General features: G+C 40.4%; 1 protein-coding gene across 34 annotated transcripts in view; it reads right to left on the bottom strand.

The window, feature by feature from the left end:
• Window positions 1-19966, bottom strand: part of COL13A1 (collagen type XIII alpha 1 chain) — a 171776-nt gene that overhangs the window by 10732 nt on the left and 141078 nt on the right. For 29 of the 34 annotated variants that reach the window (XM_065551905.1, XM_065551916.1, XM_065551930.1 and 26 more), the window contains 5 exons: window positions 18386-18439; window positions 17774-17827; window positions 17038-17073; window positions 12430-12516; window positions 4734-4772 (listed from right to left, as the gene is read on the bottom strand). In XM_065551905.1, coding sequence (XP_065407977.1) covers window positions 4734-4772; window positions 12430-12516; window positions 17038-17073; window positions 17774-17827; window positions 18386-18439 — 270 coding nt within the window. Of the gene's footprint in view, window positions 1-1777; window positions 2252-4733; window positions 4773-12429; window positions 12517-17037; window positions 17074-17773; window positions 17828-18385; window positions 18440-19966 lie in introns of those variants that run through there. The other 5 variants (XM_065551907.1, XM_065551920.1, XM_065551927.1 and 2 more) reach the window with 1 other exon arrangement.

Below are 19966 nucleotides of genomic sequence, written 5' to 3'. Positions count from 1 at the left end.
ACTATTAGGACAGGGTTTTATTTTGACTTTTGTACTGGCTGACTTTTTTGTGTCTGATCCAATTATAAGACTAGAATTGGGTAGTATCAGTTCGTGTTCAGATAACTGCTGCCCGTGCCAGCCACACTCCACAACCTTGTAACAGGTAGCTGGATTTGATATCAATGTTTTTATGAAAAAATAGTGCTATACAGTTGTTAGTTCTCATGCTATATCGTTTCAAATAAAGAGTCTTAACCCAGGGCAATGACAGTTCTGTTTATATTGTAGCAACAAAGACGAATCTGTTGGCTAAGATAACAAATTGGGAGTCCTCTGGATATGATACGTACTGTATACCGGGGCTTTTTTAACTTGCAGTTTCTCAAACCAGGTGTTCACCCTCCTTATACTGCATAGATAAGGGATTCTTTTTATGTAAGACTGATACATACAGTACTGCAGGTACTTTGGAGGGAATATATAGCAAAATTGTGAGAGACCTGCAGTATTGCATTAAACAGCTTGATTTCAACACCTCTGTTTAGTTCAATTGATGGAGTACACTTTGTTCATCTCCACTGTGATTTTTTTGACACTATTAGCTTCCCTTCTATCCCCCAATTGCAAACTTTATTCCTAGTGTTTCACCTTTCAGACCTGGGCTACAAAAGGTGCACAAGTTTTAGGAATTAAACATCATCCCTTTCGTTCCAATACATAACACACACAGTGGGCAAAATTCAACCAAGGCATAAATGGATTTATTTTAGTGGGAACTGCACTTATGTCATGACTGAATTCGGTCCGTTGTGTACAATGTGAAATGCACAAGCACGAATGGAGTTTCTATGTTATTAGAATCACAGTTTGGCTTGTGCATAATTATATCAAATTGAGATTTATGATTTAGCAATCTCTTTCAAGTGGTCTTTATATATGGAGGTCAGTTGCTACACTAGTGTGGCACCCATTGTGTTCTTTTACTGCTTCTGTAACATACACTGTGATGTTCTCTTTAACCTACTAACATAGTGTTATCTGAGTGGGCACCTTGGAATTGAGACATTAATATAGGTAAGCCAAGAAGAGTATTTAAGATGTGCATATGCAAATTACGATTATTTTCTTCTGCAAATGTGCATGAAACCCTATGATTGACACTAAATGTCCGGTGGCACCTTAAAGACTAACAGATTTATTTGGGCATAAGCTTTCGTGGGTAAAAAACCTCACTTCTTCGGATGCATCTGAAGAAGTGAGGTTTTTTACCCACGAAAGCTTATGCCCAAATAAATTTGTTAGTCTTTAAGGTACCACCGGACTCCTTGTTGTTTTTGTGGATACAGACTAACACAGCTACCCCCTGATACTTGACACTAAATGTGTATTTGTATGTACAGTAAGTATTCATTTAGGTCTCTATTCATCAAGGCATTCAAGCGACTACTTAATGTTAAGAATGTGCATAGTTCCATTGACTTTAAGGGGACTATTTGTGCTTAAAATTAGACAGGTACTTGAGTACCTTGCTGGACTGGTGCCATAATCACAAATGCTGGTGGCTAACTGGTAATGTGAGACATACCATCTTAACTAGTTACAAGAGTTTAAGACAGATTCTGTATGTTTGTACATGTTTTGCTGCCTAAACATCCTCACTGATGAATGGGCACCTTTGTTAAAATAGCACCAGTAGTGTCCTCTAGTGGTGGTTTGGTTGCACTAGGATATGGCAAACTGAGTAAGAAAGCCCTTATGCTCTAAATTGATGTAATAAATAGAAGATAGAAGTCCCTCATTTTAATAGCACTGCTGGCTGCCCCAGGCTTTCCCCAGCAACACCATAGTTTATTCACAAAAAGGTAACATTGTCATATTTCATTTTAATAATAAAATCCATAACACTTCAAATATTCTTTAATTCTCCCGATTTGGCAAGGGAAATGACCTTCAGATCTATATAGGGCAGTTCCTTTTGGCACCTGAATGCAATAATTTATTAAGTTCCAATACTTATCAAGTGTGCACAAATATCATGCAAATATTACAGCTGGACTCCACAACAATATAAGCATAATATAGACACAGAATTATATAAAGGATTGACAAACAGAAAAAGGGCAATTTAGTATTTTCTGTACAAAATATATGTAGCTTTTGATAATTTGTAAAATGTATAACTTCTTGGCATTTCAGAAAAGAACATTGTATAAAAATAAATATTCTATGTACAAAACACACACAGGCCAGTCCATGGTTAGAACCATCACTGCAAAAGAAAACATAAACCTGTGTTAGTTTCACAATTCAAACAGCTGCAAGGATTTCTTAATGGAGGGAAACACAGCTGAGGGGACCTTGTTATCTGAGCATGCTCCAGAACACACAGCAGTTGAGGAAGCAATCAAGAACCTCAGGAATGACCATTTTCATTTGTCTGGTTGGGAAGGAGGGGGTACAATGTTGGATGACTCTCCACCCGCCTCAGCCCCACCTTACCTATTGAAATTGCTGTTTGTGGAGCTGCTTTCTGCACTAATGTAAACAACAGGTAATACTAATAATAATGACCCAGAACCTGAAGAGTGGCACTGATGGATGCATAAGCCTGAAATGGCTATAGGGCATCAAGAACTCCTATGCAGCTGAACTGCAGAAAATGAAGGGAAAAGAAGGGACCTGAATAGGTTTCTATGCTGTCTTTCTTTAAAGAAAACATGTTATTACAAGGTTTGTGTAAGTGCATGTCTGAGAGTCGATCATTGATTGGAATCTTCAGGTCAGGGAGCCCCTATATTTCCATCTGATATTTCCATTTCGAAGATGTAAATTTCTTCTTGCATAGCTGTCAGCCTGCTTGGGGGAGAGGGGGTCATACCTATTCCTCTTGCATGGTCTCAGTGCCTCCTTTGATGTCCTCCTCAAGGACTTGGTTGGGGGGAGTATCCCTGGGATGGGATAGGTTTTGGGCAGCCTTGTAAGGGCTCTGAGTTGCCTCAGGTAGCGTGTCCTTTCAGAATTAGCACAAACTGTCATGACTGCAAAGCTCAGGCAGACCATAGAGTTTGAGCGCTTTCCATCCTGGATACACTCGGGCCAGGATTTGGCATAGTAATTCTATTTTTCACTTAAACAGCAACCTTTATCCAAAGAGCTCAAAGCACTTTACAAATCAGTTAATTAATTGATCTTCAAAGTGCCCTGTGAGGTAGATAATACACCCCCTTTTTTCATGAACACACTGAAGTTAAGACCTAAATGATCAGAAAAGGACTTAGAATCCTTCAATTGTGGATGTCTTAATTTAGAAACCAAGGGCCTAAATTTTAGTGGTGCCAAACACCTACAATTGCAAGTGAAATGCATGAGAGTTGCAGGTGCTCAGCAGCACTGAAAAATCAGGCCTGAGATGTCTAAAGTTGGGCACCCAAAGTTAGAGGCAGGTTTTGAATATTAGGTCCCATGTGACTTGTCCAAGGCTACAGAGTATTTCAGTTGAACATAGATCCATAGATTCCAAGGCTAGAAGGGACATTGTGATCATTTGGTCTGACCTCCTGTATAGCACAGGCCATAGAACTTCCCCAACATAATTCCTAGAGCAGATCCTTGAGAAAAACATCCAATCGTGATTTTAAAAGTTTCAGTGATGGAGAATCCACCACACCCCCTGGTAAATTGTACCAATGTTTAATTACTCTCACCGTTTAAAATGTATGCCTTGTTTCCAGTCTGAATTTGTCTAGCGTCAACTTCCAGCCACTGAATCATGTTACACCTTATACAGCCAGGACTAAAACCTGAAATTCCCAGTCAATATTATAAACAGCATTAGAGCTGATCACAGCACTAGAGCTTGAATTATCATTATATCTTTAGATTGGAATTTCCAAAGGGGACTAAGGGAGTTAAGTACCCAATTCCTACTGAAAGTCAATGGGAGTTATATGTCTGACTCCTTTAGGCTCTGTGAAAATCCCAGCTGTACTGTTCCCTTCAGAGCTTTTAAAACCTCCTCAGTTGTAAAACATAAAGTACTGTATGCTAATTATAACCCAGGCAGAAGGTTATTGGAAGGAAATTTGGAGCTTTAGTTTATTTGTCTTGTTTTTTATCTTAGCATGCTGGATTGGCTGTAATAACAATTTAAAACAACAACCCAACCACATATAAGAGATTTCTGTTTCAATTTACACCAGTAACTCCAGATTAACTCAGTTTACATCTACTAGATCTGCAGGTGTTTAGAACCTCTGAAAATCAGATCAATTACCTTTATTTGGGTGCCTAAAATGGATTCAGGTGCTTAATATTAGGCACTCCACTTTCAAAATGTTGGCTTTTTATGTGCCTCAGTTTCCCCCCAAATGGGGATAACTGTGCTTACCCATCTTTGCAAAGTACTTTGAGATCTATGGATAAAAGGATTATTTACTAATAATATATTGATATGTAGGAATATAACACAGCTAATGAGTTTTGATTCTGTGCCACTATAAGATATTTTTTAAGCCTGGAATATTCAGGGTTGCCAATAGAATTCCATCATTTTTAACCTATTTTATTTGTGTATTATTGGATAAATCAAATGGACAGTTTTGGTCCTTGCTTGCCATGAGCATTGGCACTGAAAATCCACTGCATGCTTTTCACATCTGTTTTGTTATTAGAAAGACTCACAGAAAAGCTTCTGCAAAATGCATCAACACCTTTAATTCAGCACAGTCATAGAAGTTCCAAGATTATTTTACCTTGTTCCAGCAGCCCTGAACTGGCAAGCCATCTTCCCCCTACAACAAAGAAGGAAACAAACACAGTTTAGGATCAGGAGACAAAGCCAAACGGAAGGAAGGAAAGGGTTAACTAATATAGCTGCAACAAACATTTTAAGTCTGAGTTGGGCTGAGATGAATGTCCTAATATATATAATTTCCCCCCTTCTGTTTTGGGTGACCCATTTTTCTGGCTGAAAGACCTGGTTAGGGTTCAATCCGAAACCAGAGATTCAAGAGGGAAATTTGTCTGTGTTGTGCAGGGAACACACACAGGCTTCCTGTTGATGGGTATTAGGCTGCAGGGTTATGAATATATGCTCTAGTTCTGCTCAGAAAATGTGTTTGGCCCTGTTTTCCTTGAAGAGGGAAACATAAAAGCTGCAATTCAGGAGTAAAACGTATCAGGATGTTGGCAGTGGGAGACATGAACTTGCTGGTTATGTTGTCATGCGTGATTCCATGTCATAATTTGTAGGTGACGTGCCATTCCTGACAACATACAGCAAAGCGGATCACAAACGCTGCACTAACATCTGGACTTGCAGGAATGTCTAGAAAATATTTTCATTTATCTGGGCTGGCTTTAGCATTGAGTGAAGAATGGTCACTTTGTCCACTTGAGCAAATTTCATTGGGAGTTACGCTTTCTTATGTCTTGGCTGTATGGTCCTTATTTCTAAATGTCAAGAAATCCCTTGTGTCAAATCTGCTGAGACATCAGAAATCTCTGTGTTGCACTGCTTGACACTTTTATTCTATTTGTAGATATTCTTCAATAGCAAGGAAGGAGATACAAATAGGGGCACTGGCAAACCCTATACAGCATATAGGGCACAAAGAAAAAGGTGTGGCAGTCGCAGATTTGTTAGAACACCAGTTCAGGATATGGTTTGGTACTTTAAACAATTTTGAAGATTCTAGATTGCAAGGTGTTCATAGTGGGGACTGCCTCTTTATCCGTGTTTGGGCATACTAGAGTGGGATGTTTGGGCACTACCATAATATAAATTTTATTACTATAATAACAGGACAGATACAGTAACTCCTCACTTAGTCGTCCCGGTTAACGTTGTTACGTTGCTGATCAATTAGGGAACATGCTCATTTAAAGTTTGTGCAATGCTCCCTTCTAACATCATTTGACAGCTGCCTGATTTGTCCACTGTTTGCAGGAAGTGCTATCAGGGTGTCCCTCTCCCCCCTGCTCCTGCACCCCGCTTACCCCATCTTCCATAGAGCAGGTGACACACACAACAGGGCTCAGGATGGAGGGAGCTTGCTGGCAGCAGCTGCAGTCTCAGCAAGCTGATCTAATTAACAAGGCAGCGTACTTAAGAGTAGGGTCAGCATACTTAAAGGGGAAATGCGCATCTCTCTCTCTCACACGGTGTCTCCCCTCCCTCCATTCCTGCTGCTTTGTAGAGTGTGAGAGTTAACCATTGAGGGCTCAGCCAATTGCTAGTTCATCATTTAGCAGTAAGGCATTCCGTGGGAAATATCCCACCCTCTGACTCCTCCACCTCAACCAAGCTTCACAATCATCATGACTGTAGCAGTATTAAATTGTTTGTTTAAAACTTATACTCTGTGTGTGTGTGTGTGTGTGTGTATATATATATACACACACACACACACATACACCGGTGAAAAAAATTTCCCTGGAACCTAACCCCCTCATTTACATTAATGCTTATGGGGAAATTGGATTCGCTTAACATCATTTCGCTTAAAGTCGCATTTTTCAGGAACATAACTACAATGTTAAGTGAGGAGTTACTGTACAGATAATCTTGGCCCAATTGGCCCATTTTTAAAGTGTTTTCACTCCCCACAAAAAGCACAGCGTAGTGTGGGATTGAGGCATTTTCAGTGCTGGTTTGAAATGGATGCAAAGTGTTTTTCTGGTGCGGCTGGCTAATCCCTTAGTGTTGGGGTGAAGCCCAGAATCAATGCCATCCAGATGGAGGCTCTGAGAATATATTAAAAGAAATTACTGCCTCCATTTTGCTCAATTTCTATAGTGGTGGCATGGGACACTGATTTGGGAGAATGGATTATAAAACTGATTTCACCCTGCTTTGAAAGCTTATTTCACTGTCACAACAGGAACTTAACTGTTTAATAATGAAGCAAAATATTTCATATCTAAATGCAAAAGTTTGTTTTTAATGTTAACTATAACATCTATAAATTTGATTGAAAATGTATTTGGTCTTTGACATCAGACTCCCTTACTTCTGCTGTCACTTTTCATCAAGATGGCTGCTGCCATGCTCAACCTAATTAAAATCCTAATTATTTTAAATGCTTACTACCAGGTGGTAGTTAGAGCTCTGGACTGAGGAAAATGGGTGCACTTTTCTTTAAAAGGGCTGTTTTCCACTATCTTTCTTTCTTACCTACCCCTAATCCTGGGTACAACCAGGACCAATTCAACCCCTGGGATAACCTAGAGCAGCCTCAGGTACTCTTAATTGTGCTGGCTGGCAATAGCTTACTTGGGGCCATTATGTTTGTAGGGATTGCTGGAATGCAGACCACTCCAGTCACATTCCTTCTGCCCCAACATGTTCCTACACTGAGAGAGTCTGGGAGGTGGAGTAGTAGAGTTGGCTTCACACCAGATAAGGATTCCTCTACCATGAAGGAATCTTTAGCTGCCCCTTTAAGACAGCTTTACAACCCCTTTGTGGCATCCTGAATAGCTGGCCATATAGGCATTTTGCCTCAACAAAATGGATGGGATTAGGCCTGTATTCTCACATGGCCCAAACCTTCAAGCCTTTCTTGTGCAGAATTCCTTTTGAAGTTGGCAGGATCCTGCACTAAAGGATTGCAGGATCAGACATCCCTATATAGGTTTAGAGCGTTTTTATTTTGAAAAAGTTTTGTATCCTGTAAACATTTGGATACTGAAAGTAAACAAACAGGGTGACCTTTGTCTTGGTAACTGGTAGATGAATTTTCGTGAATTGTTATCGTTAATTCTACTCAGATCAGCACTAACCAGCCTTGTTAAACAGGCAATAGAGGATGGTGGGGAGATATTACTGGGATAATAAACAGGTAAACAGCCTAACCTAACAAGTTAGGCCATTGATAGTTAGACAGTTCAATCAAATCCTTATAGAAGATGCCTACAACTGCTCTAACAGTTCAAGCTATTGGGTCATATACACTCCTGATGTAACTCTACTGCAGTCAGTGAAATTATACAAAGGATGAATTGGACCCATTTTCTTCAATCAAATTAGTTTATTCTTAGCTTCTTAACTATTGTAGGAGACGTTTCCACAGCTTACCATCTCATTTTTTAAAAAGAAAAGAAAAAACAAAGAGAAGAAAATGAACAAGGTTATAATGAGAGAGAAGCTAGTTAACTGAAGTACATGGATAAGCAACTTTGATGGATCAAATATCACTGGGTGATGACAGAAAGTCCTTTCTCTTAATGTAGCCTCCCAGCAATGCTCCCTCCCCCAGGCTGCAGGACTGTGGAAATAAATGATTATGGATCCTTTACTGGGGAAGAAGTGCATTCCCATTGGTAGGCTGGTGGTGGGGGGGAATGAATTGTGTAGTGGATTGCAGGAGGAAATGGAAAGTTAGGTGTGTAAAGGAACAGGAGGCTGGAGAGTTATGGTTTAGGGATCAAAGGAAGAACAGGGTCACAAGGAAGTGTTTGTTGCAGGCTAGTTTGCAGAGGGAGGGAGGTGGGACATGCTTATTAGTAATGAGTCATTAGATTCCCATATTTCAGATTTGCATTAGTTCAGACTCCATACATTTGTGCAGATCCTGCATGGAAGTAAGTTGTGTCAACAGAATGCCAGGCAGAAGTAAGTGTTAACAGTTTTGGGTCAACAAACATGCTTATTTAATGTCTCAAACAGGCTTGGATGCCAGAATACTGTATATTGTTGGCATTTTCATTTCACCAGATTTCCTGGCGTGTCTCCCATAACAAAAATAGTCATGAAATAGACATACATTATGTTGCTGCCCTGCAGTGCAATTTGCAGTTGGAAGGAGTAGTGCCAGAGAAGATAAACTAGTCTTCCAGGGTAGTGGAAGAATCCTTTTATTTAGAGATGCTCTCAGAGTGTTTTATACAATTTAGGAATGTTCAGTATAGAAGTGACTAGCAGTTGCAGGAGGTGAACTAGTTGACTGAACAGTTCTTTTGCATTTTAAGCTTCTGAGATCACATGTGTGAATGAGGGCAGAATTTGTTTATTTACCCAGTATTCACAGAATAGGAGTTTCCATTAAAATCTTTACAGTTTGGCCTTTGAAGATGGCTATTATTACAGAAGTATACAATTATTCACTATGCAAAGAAAATTGAAGTGCAAACTGCAGGGAATACTTGGAGTGACAGTAACATTAGCTACTTGCAAAGGCAAAATTGTAAAGATTTTAATGGCAACCACTGTATTTATCTACTCAGGAAAAACTCAGTTCAGATGCAGCAACTGTATCTCAGTAAAGTCCACCCCCCCCCTTTTTTTTTAAACATAATTTTCCATTAGTTTGTCTATGGTCCAAGAAGGTCAAATGAGCTGATTATGGTCATACCTTTTGCAAATGTGGTTGTGCATGTGTAACACCGAGTAGGACTTGGCGCTAACATTCTTGGGGTATTTCTAGCCTGCAACTAAAGGTGTGACTGAAGCATATGTAGCTGTGCTAGCTTTGGTCTAGCTAGCTTGAATAACAGCAGTAAAGCCAAGGCAACACAGGCTAGCTGCTCAAATCCATACCCTGGCTCCCAGGTGGGCTTGTACAACCCATGCTGTCACAGCTGTTCCCAGACTTGTCAAATTAGAAATGGAAACTAGGAGGATCATGAGTTTTAATCCACTGACTGTCCTTTAGTAAATCCTTAGACCTTACAGACTCTCAGTAGCTCTGCTTGAACTAGCAGGATAAAAACAGCAGTGTGGACATTGTGGCACAGGCAGTTGCTTGGGTGGCTTGGACTTAGGTGGCTAGCCTGAGCTGCCACCTGTGTGTCCACACTGCTGTTTTCAGCACACTAGCTCAGTTGGTGCTATTGTAACCCACACACCTCCTGGGTGTGGTGTTCTGTCCCATCTAGTGGCACTGAGACCACTTAGAGAGAGAGATTAATGAGTCTGCTTAACAGGCAGTTGGCTTTTAGCTCATGTGGTAGAGGCTCCTGCACTAAACTCCAGAGGTCCCTGGTTCAATCCCGCCTGCTGACAACTGGGTCGGTTGACGTTACACTATCATAAGCCCTACCCATGCTCCCAGACATACCCTAAGGAACAGATACTGCATTAGAGCTGAGTTTTTTTTTTTTTTTTTGAGTAAATGAATAAACTGATGCTTTTTAGTGTGATGGCAAGAACAGCTTTGTCATATTTGGGTTAGATACAGTATTTAGGAAGGGGCATTAAAATGATAATATCCCTTTAACAGCCAAGTAAGATGGATGTCAGGAAATGTACTAGGCAGCCTTCAAGTCAAGAGTAACCTTCTCTGAGACACTAAAGAACAACAGAAAGGAGAAATGTTGGGCCTGCTGCCAAAGCTGAGGCCAGAAGAGGAGTTTGAGCTGGCACTCCCTTATCACAAGAGAGAAGGAGCTGCTGGCACGGGATTCTCCATGAAGGTCCTTCAGTTCTGAAAGATTCTTCCATTAGAGCCCAAATTTGTTTACATTCTGAATGCACTGCAAAATCCATAATTTCCCTCCAGACATTTATGTTGCTCATAAGCGATTGAAAGATGACTTAGGTGAGGTCTTTTGTTAAGTCATGACATAAGAGTGGAGTGCTTCAGTCTTTTCGGGACACTCTTATAATTAGAAATTAGTTATTGGAAACTTGATGACTTGAAATACTGTACTGGTATGTTTCTCAGGGATTGTTTGAGAGTTATGTCTGCATTCTGATAGGTTGTTTTGAAATGTGGGAGGTGCATAGGCGGTGTGGAGGAGAGTCAGACTTTACTTTCAAGTATTCACACTTGGCCAGCAGAGTTAATGGAGGATTTAAGCATTTCAAATGATCAAATAGAGAGTTGAGGTATTGGAGGGTCAGCTTTCGAAGCATTGGTCCAGCAGGGGTTCTGAAGGAAATCTTACAGGAAGAAATGAAGCAGTTATGAACAATACTCTGTTAATACTCTGTAATGTGGTAGAACATCATTTCTCCCCACACTACAAAGGGATGGCTGTAGCAGCTGTGACTCACTGCAAAGGGTGTTATGGGTCATATTGTGAAGCAAGCCGTGTGAGGGAAGGTAGGATGGAGATTGGTAAGGATGGCACCACTGCTGTAGTTTTACAATTCATGCTACTATTTGGAAGTATCATAAAATAACAATCAAGAACGAAAAGCAAACAGAAGCATGCAGGAAAGGGAAGGTAACACCATACCAATGGGCAAGGGGCATCCAGCCCGTCCAGCCCAGGTAACCCCGGCTCACCCTTCTCGCCTTTAAAACCTCGGAGTCCCTGTTCATGAAATCAACCACTATAATTATTCCAGTCAATGCCATCCCCTCCATGCCATGGGAGGAGAGGCCCAGTCCCGCACTGGTATAATCAAAGGGCACTCAAGCTACATACCCAGTACATAAATAATCGGTGTTTGAATCTCTAGTACATAACCGGTAGGAAAGGTTGCCATGCCGGTTCTATATTCTGTGTGAGTCTGAAGATGCTTTTCTGATTTTGTTAAATCTGGGAGGATTCTATTGGTTGGGGGAGAGTGGGAAGAGGATCTCTGTTTTTAGAAATCCTCTTCAGTTGCTGTCCCCACTTTGAAACAAAAGAGAATAACTTCTGTGCAGGATCCGTCTGGGCATATACACTGCACTTATTACTGTGGTACACAAGTGACTCTTCAGCTTGAGCAAATAATATACCTGGGGGGTGAACTATAAAGATCAATGATAACATTTTAGACACACAGAGCTTCCTTAATAGCTAGGGTATGATTGATATATATAAAATAATCCTTGCTGCCATATATCATTATGTTTTTCCATTAGTATTTTAGAAAATAATTTGGATAATTCTTGCTACTTTTTAAATGTAAAGAGGCTTCCAATGAAGTGAGGTAATGTCATGTTGAATGACATGGCCATCTTGATCATTTTTTGTACCTCCCATCAGATTTCGCACCAATTTGTTTTCCCACTGGGTATCCTAACCTGGGTGCCCTGTGTCATTATCAAGGAGTGACTCCCTTACAAACACATCAGATGGACACTGCTCAGAGGCAAAAAAGAAGGCATTTTAGATTTCATCGCTGCTTAAGGGTGATGATATTAAACATTGCCAAAGAACAACAACCCGCAAGTGGGGGCATGGGAGTTCCAAGGTTCTCCTTTCATAGTAAAACCCCTTTGCTCTCAGCCTCCTGCCATTTCACCCATTCCTTTTTGAGCTCCTGAAAAGAAAGGGCCAAAGCCAAAGTCACTCTATAGCCCAATTGCTCTTTAAGGGTCTGTTCCTGCCTCACACTGAAGAAAACAGCTTTGCCATAGACTCCAGTTGGAGCAGCGCAGGACCTTATTTAAGCAATGTGACTTTTGTTATAGCAGGGTGCTCTTTATGTCCATCATTTACTTTAAGTTTTCCTTCTTTCTTCCTCATTGACAAATCTTAAAATAAAACATTTTATAAAACAGAACATACCAATGGACAGGGTGCATCTAATCCAGGCGCTCCTTGGTCTCCCTTATCCCCTTTAGGCCCTCTAGAGCCTTTCTTGCCCCTCTCCCCCTGTAAATAATAGTTTAGTCCAAGAAAAAAATACACAAAAGCTTTAGGATCATCCATTTCAAATAAATGTCAGAGAGTTAAAAAAATAAATAAATAAACGTCTACAAAAATATTGTAAAAAAGGAAATTCCTTCAGTTAAGTTGCTCTTATAGGAAAGCCTTTTGTGGATTTATTGATATTTTTTATTTGCATGTATTGCACTTCAGCAATTGTCTTGATAAGGATTCTGACCCCACCGTTGTATTAAATGAACTGTCACGCCCTGAACTTTGTAGATGGGATTGCACTGGGGAGTCCTCCAGCCAGGAGAGTGACACTTAATACCACTCCGCTAGGGTGACCAGACAGCTAGTGTGAAAAATCAGGACAGGGGGTGGGGGGTAATAGGAGCCCATAGAAGAAAAAGACCCAAAAATCGGGACTGTCCCTATAAAATCGGGACATCTGGTCACCCTACACTCCGCAGACTGGCTAGGACAGGGGTGGCCAACCTGTGACTCCGGAGCCACATGAGGCTCTTTAGAAGTTAATATGCGGCTCCTTGTATAGGCACCGACTCCAGGGCTGGAGCTACAGGTGCCAAATTTCCAATGTGCCGGGGGGAGCTCATTGCTCAAACCCCTGGCTCTGCCACAGGCCCTGCCCCCACTCCACCCCTTCCCGCCCCCTCCCCTGAGCCTGCTGTACCCTCGTTCCTCCTCCTTTGCCCCCAGAGCCTCCTGCATGCCAGGAAACAGCTGATCGAGAGGTACGGGGAGGGAGGAGGAGGCACTGATCGGCGGGGCTGCTGGTCACTGGGAGCGGCGGGGGTGGGGAGAGGGAGCTGATGGGGGGGCTGCTGATGTATTATTGTGGCTCTTTGGCAATGTACATTGGTAAATTCTGGCTCCTTCTCAGGCTCAGGTTGGCCCCCCCAGGCTAGGAGATGTTTGAACACTGAGTGGTCCTAAGCCTGGCTCAGGAGCCCAAGTGTGTCACTTCTTAGCTCCATTGATCCAAGGAACAAGATACTGGCCGCTTGATTCCAAATCTGGCTCTCCTGTTTTGTCACATCCTTGGACCTAATTACCAATTAATTAGTTTTACACTTGTTTTTCTTTATACTTCTCCTTGTCCTTCCCCCAAAAGTATTTCTGGTTTATAATAACATAACAAGTAATTTTCTAATGCATTCTCCTAAATGATTTTTAAAATACCATATGTTTTACGTAAGCATTTTCCACTGCTTTATTTAAATGCTGTACTTTTAAAAAAATCTCTCTTTCTTGATTAACAAAGGTAGGTCTGTATCGGTCACAGCTTTAATTTTAGCAAATGAATTAGCCTGATATTGCCGTTGTTTTGTGCAGAGAGGGTCTGAGTTTTCTCTGGTATAAAATTGGTTTAAGTCAGTGTCACTCCACTGACTTCAGTGGAGTTACTCCTGATTTACATTGGGGTCCGTGAGAAAAGAATCACACCCACAGAATGAAATGCATCCCTGTGCAGAGGGCCAGCATAAAGCCTGTGTAAAAACAGGGCATAAGTGGATCTTAAATAGTGAGCAGGTCTCCCGCTGGCCCTCTGCACAGGGTAAATTTCACCCTCAGTTCACACTGAATTAAATAAAAATTCTAAGCGCAGGTCAACATCAGGATAGGCCTTGATATTTACAAGAAAATATATTTACAAAATATCTTCATATTAATTATATTTTAAAAAGAGCAGAACTTTTCAAAGCTGCTGAGGATACAATGTAAGTGGGATGGCTGAAGAGGGAATTTTCTTTAGTGTCTAGATGGTAAGGATTAGAAGGGGCAATAAAATCAGGCAGCACAGGTATAGATTTAAAAAAAGAAAAGTAAAAGGTTTTAGACAAAATAAATTACAAGCTGACAAAAGAAATGGATGGGATAGAGGTAACTAGGAGAAATCACCCAGGATCAAACACTGGAACAGAGAGAGGATAATCCAGGAGAAAACGTGGAATGGGTTGTAGTGGAGGGAGGAGGAAGGACCCAGGAAAAAAGGCAGAAGAGGAGGAAGGGATAAAGGGGACAAAGGTGGACCTGTAGAAGCAAGGAATACATACGAACACACAGACAGGAGAAGGAAAAAAATAGATATTATAAAAAAAGTGAAGAATTTAGCTTTAATGCACACTTTCAGCATTTATACTTTTTCAGTTGGGTTATCCACAAGGCTGTCATGTTCCAGGAACATTTCAGTTGTTACATCGCACACTATTTTCATGACTGCACCGGATCTTGAAGGCTATTATTATACATCCTACAGTGACATAAGAACAAAGGGCTGTGCTCCACAGAAAAGATCCAGCGCATAAAAAGGCAGGGTTCTGTCTTTTGCAACTGAAAGGCCTGTGAAGGGGATTTTTGTCGAATTACTGCAGGGAATGGGGTGGGCACTTCAGAACCAATTTTCAATGTGTTAATCACAATGTATGGGTATACATCTTATTAATAGCCCATGGCTATTACTAGTACCTACTATTAAAAAGATTTTTAAATAACAGCTTCTCTTCCAGCAAGAAAATGTGTCAAACTCAAGGCAGGTGTTTGAATTCAGTTGTTAAAGCTCTCTGTTCCAGGTCTCCTGTCAGAGGGAGTCCATCTCAGAGGATCAAAATAAAAAACATTTGTGCCTGAAGAAGTCCATGTCCTTTCATTACTGTGGCATGTCTCCCATAAATGGGTATGAAAGTGCCATAGCCTATGGTCAAGCCTGGGCTATGGGAAAGGAGAGCAAACTTCTGGTGACTAAACAGTTTGGCTAATGAGAGAGACCATTTGGTGGCCTGACAATGAATTTGAGCACACAGAAGTCTCCAGATTTCTGTATAATGGAGCTTGTGAGATATCTGTAAGAATGTCAATTAGACTGGGGCATCGGACAAAGCCGTTTGCTATGGGAAGTTTAAAATTTTTAAGGTAAAATTGACTCTAATTCCTCAGTTACTCTAATAAGTGGCCCACTTAATAATTTGTTAAAAGGACTGTGGGCTGAGGAGGAGCCCTTAATTAAATTGTTAGTGATAAAATATGTATTTGGTGGATCAGACCTGAAAAGCTACAGTATTTGCCCATTCACAAACTCAGTTTACGCAAACATTTTTGTTTCAAAACATTTGTTGCATTTCAGCCAAATATTTATTTCAAGGGAACTGTGACATTCCCCTCTCATCATCTATGAAAGTTGCTGTTCTTCCCACTCGTCAGTTATTTTTATGTGAGGGAGAACAATGAAGCCACGTTAACCCAAACTGATTCCTACTGAGCCAACAAAAGACCCATCCTCTAAATACATTATCCAGATTTAAAGCCAACTGAAAAAGTCTAAATAAAGATCTTGTTAAGCTTATGTCTTATTCAGAAAAAAAAACCTTAATAAAATAAAGAGGAGGTTAAAGAGCAAAACCAGAAGTGGAATGATTAAAAGGTAGCAGCACCTTGGAGCTGCCATGAATTTCAAGAAATTTGGAATAGTCTCTCCTTGTTTAAGATGCTGACTGGCAGTGCATTTTTCAAAATTGTTAGTCTGTCCAACATAGAATCAGAGGAGCACTCCAGCTGATAAGGAAGGAGAGACAGCACTCGCCCGATGTTATCAGCAAATATATTTATCTCATACAATTACTGCTTTGGCACATATTCCATCACAGCTTTAGTCTATTTCTGAAATGCTTGCATATGGCATCAGAGCCTTATAAAGAGAATCTATATCTATCAAGTGAATAAACTATTCTCAACTGTGTATCTCTTTATTGTTTTTATCAAAGGATTCAGATCACTAATAATCCTAATATAAAAAAATCTTATAAATATGTACACTTTGGTATAGTTTATTTCTTTATAACACAGGCACATGATGTAAAAAAGATTGTCAGCAATTAACATAATCTATTGCTTTTCTTAGGACCTGGCTCTGCAGTCTTATACCAATTCAAGTCAAAGCCTGAGTATGGAGTCTAAGACTGCATGATTGGGTTCTTTAATATAGTCATATTTAATTTCTTCTCCAGATTTCCATGTTTGGTTGAAAAAATGATGTAATTCTGGAAATTTTGGAAAACATTTTGCTGCAATAAAGTGGCTGACATTCTTTTTCGCATCAAGGGGAATTTGAGTACCATGTGACAAGATTTAGCTATACCGCCGTTATTACCACTAGTGGGAATTGTCTGGTTTACATCCCTGCACATCTCACTAAGCATATTAAGGTAGGATTTTCAAAAGCACTCTGCATTGGCCTCATTCAATGAGAACAGAGAGAGGCCACCACTGAGCGCTTCTGAAAATACAGCGGGTATGCTTTAGTGTTTGAATGATGATGTCTTTGGTTATGGTGCATTGTATAAACTACAGCCATCACACTGTAAATTACACAACTGTAAGTTGCTTTATAAGGGTTTAACATGTAGGAATTCATCTGTTTTTTTTTTCCAGGTAATTCAGAAATTAACCATTCCACCACCACATAAAGACATTAGTAACCAAATGCAGGAAGTTTGGTTCCTGACTTACCCGGTTTCCTTTGTCACCAGATGGGCCTTGTAAACCCTAAAATAGATCAGTAAGAAGAAAAAAAATGTCAGCCAAACTGGTCCCTTTGTTTACTCAGTCAAAATAATTCTTCAGACAAAAACTCAGCAAATAAACTAACCTCTTCATTTCCATTTTCAAATAAAGATAGTGTGTGATCATCTAAAGCTACAGCTCCAATCCTACACCCGCTAAGCACATGAATAAACCCTGATCATGTGAATAGTCCCATTGAAGGGCTACTTGCGTGACTAGGGTTCCAAAACAGGGCCCCAATTCTGTCTTGTCAGCCTTTGGAAGGCTGGTGTTCAGTTCAGAAAAGTAAACACTTGGAATGGATATGTTCAGTAATAGCACCTTAGTATAACACATGAATAGTCTAAGCATGGCTTACTTTACCCAGTAAATTCAGGATCTACACTGTTACATATTTTATTCTTTATATTGTTCTGCTGGCTAGACTAATTATTTTTCTATTATTTGTTTTAAAGTATTTGAATTATTTAAATAATATCACTGAGGGCGCTGGGACTGGGACTCTTACTTTGAAAAATAAAACCAGGGTTTCCATGTACCATTATTTGTACAAATTCCTCAGCTACACTTTGGCATTAATATGTCAGTGAGAGAACATTTTCTCCCACTGCAGCAGAGTATGCTGCTGTTGGAAGGTGAAAGCTTCATGGATAGCAGACAATTTAGAGACTTCAATACTTACAGGAAGCCCAGCTAGCCCCATTGGTCCTGCATTTCCAGGGTCACCTTTACTGCCCTAAAATAGAGACGAAAGAGAAATTTTTTTCTATTTTTGTATACAGTATGGGGTACAAATACACTTTGATCTGGAGGTTCAACTCACAAGAGTGTAGCTGCAGTGGTACGAGCAGAAGGAGGTCCCAGCTGCCCAAGTATGTATATAGCATCTTGGAGGGTAAATGCTTGGAGTAGCTAGCCCCTCCTGCCACTTGTGCCACCATGGCTACACTCTACTTCTAGTGGCTAGCTCGATCAGAGCTAGCCTGGGTATGTCTCCCCATGTTGTAATCCATACTTCCAGCTTGAAGTATAGACATATCCATTAACAGGCTGGGCACAGATGGATAAATGAACACTTCTGAAAATAATGCAGAGGGCACCCATTTCAGGACCTCTAGTTGCCGTACAGAAAAAAGCCAAAATATAAAATGCTTAAAAGTCACAAAGAGCCAAGTCCCAACTTCTGGAAGGAGCTGCAATTACTGTACTTCAGAAACAGTAGCAGCTGGCACCGTCCATAAAACTTTGAAGAAGTTGGGGAGAGGGGTGTGTGTGTCTTTTAAAGCTAACTTACCCTTTCCCCTTTTGGTCCTGCTGGTCCTGGAGCTCCAATTGGTCCTGGAGTACCCTGCAATTTTAGAGAGAAAAACACATAAACCATTTTCTTCATGATCAGGCTTCTTCACAACTGAGAAACAGCATGGTCCTTGAGGAAAAAGCAGAGCTGAGAAGGAGATTCAATTATGTAAGGAGTCATTTGAATTACTACAGCTTTCAGGGTTGATGAGGACAGGTTCTCTTAACAACTCTCACATGCAATTATAGGACAATAGAAATTGCCATACAAGATCAGTATATTTTTACAAAGCCTTGTTTTTATTTGGGGGGTGGCTTTCTTGAAAAATAGCATTGACAGACACCCCTTTATTTGCTAGGTGACTGTAGTTTTACCCATGAGTTTGCATCCCCAGCAAAGCTGAAACCTGTAGTAGCAGAAAGGCGATGTAGACATTTTAAGCTTTTTTCCAAATGAGTTCAGTTGAGCAAAAATGAAATAGAATTTGCATTATTTTTTGGTAGGCAGATCATCATGCAGTTTGAAAGGTCACCATGCCGCATGGACTAATGCAGATGCACGCATACACAAAGGCAAACACGAGAGAGTACCCATTCAATCCTAAATCCTCTGTCCACCCTTTCACCATTTAGATCACTCCAACAAGTTCTAGGTCATGGTAAAGGAAAAATCCAGTCTCTGTGCTCAGTCTTTGGCCCAGAATCAATCTCCCTTTTTCATACCAACATTTTCAGCCACATTGAAGCTTGCTTGGACATTGGTAAGTTAATTAGTCAACCCAATCAATTCTTATCTTTTTGCATTAACAATACAGTAGGAGGCAATAGCCCTTTTGGCCATGAGAAATGGTATCATTCTTGAAGTCAACACAACTAAGTCAGATTTTCTGTGGAAATCCTTATGATTTACACTCATTTGAATCTGGATTCAGCCTTTTGTGGACTCCTATACCACATGTCATAACTAGGGTTGCCAATTTGGTTGGACATATTCCTGGAGGTTTCGCCGCATGACATAAGAATTAATCTTTAATTAAAGATTAATTCCTGGAGACTCCAGGAAAGTCCTGGAGGGTTGGCAACCTTAGGTCATATGAGTGTTCTCTGCCACAGTATCTAACATTCTCCAGGCTGCCATTTTAAAATCTAAGTAAAGGATTAGGAGATTTCAAAGCACTTTCTTAAACAGAACATATTTATGCATTTACCTTTTTAACTCTATGCCAAATCAGATCATATTATGTTGGACTAGTGAAAAACTAGCTATCCATCCAAGTTCCAATATTTTAATTCTTTCATGAACTGCTAGAAAGGAAAACAACCTCTGTCAGGAATGTAAAAGGGAGACCTTCTGGACCTTTTACAGTAGCTTATCCTTTTAATTGAAGGAAAAGGAAGTGGAAGTTTAATCATGAGAGGTTGGATCCTGCAATCCTTACTCACAACAGGAGTCCCACTGACTTCTGTAGGATGACTCGTGTGAGTAAGAAGGACTATTTGTACCTGTAAGAATTTGCAGGAACTGCCTGGAGAAGTAATTCATCATGACACACACACACCACTTCAGTGTAAAGGAGGG

This window comes from Chrysemys picta, chromosome 7 (assembly GCF_011386835.1).
Source record: "Chrysemys picta bellii isolate R12L10 chromosome 7, ASM1138683v2, whole genome shotgun sequence".
NCBI classification, from domain to species: Eukaryota; Metazoa; Chordata; order Testudines; family Emydidae; genus Chrysemys; species Chrysemys picta.
This window is presented reverse-complemented; position numbering and strand designations above follow the sequence as displayed.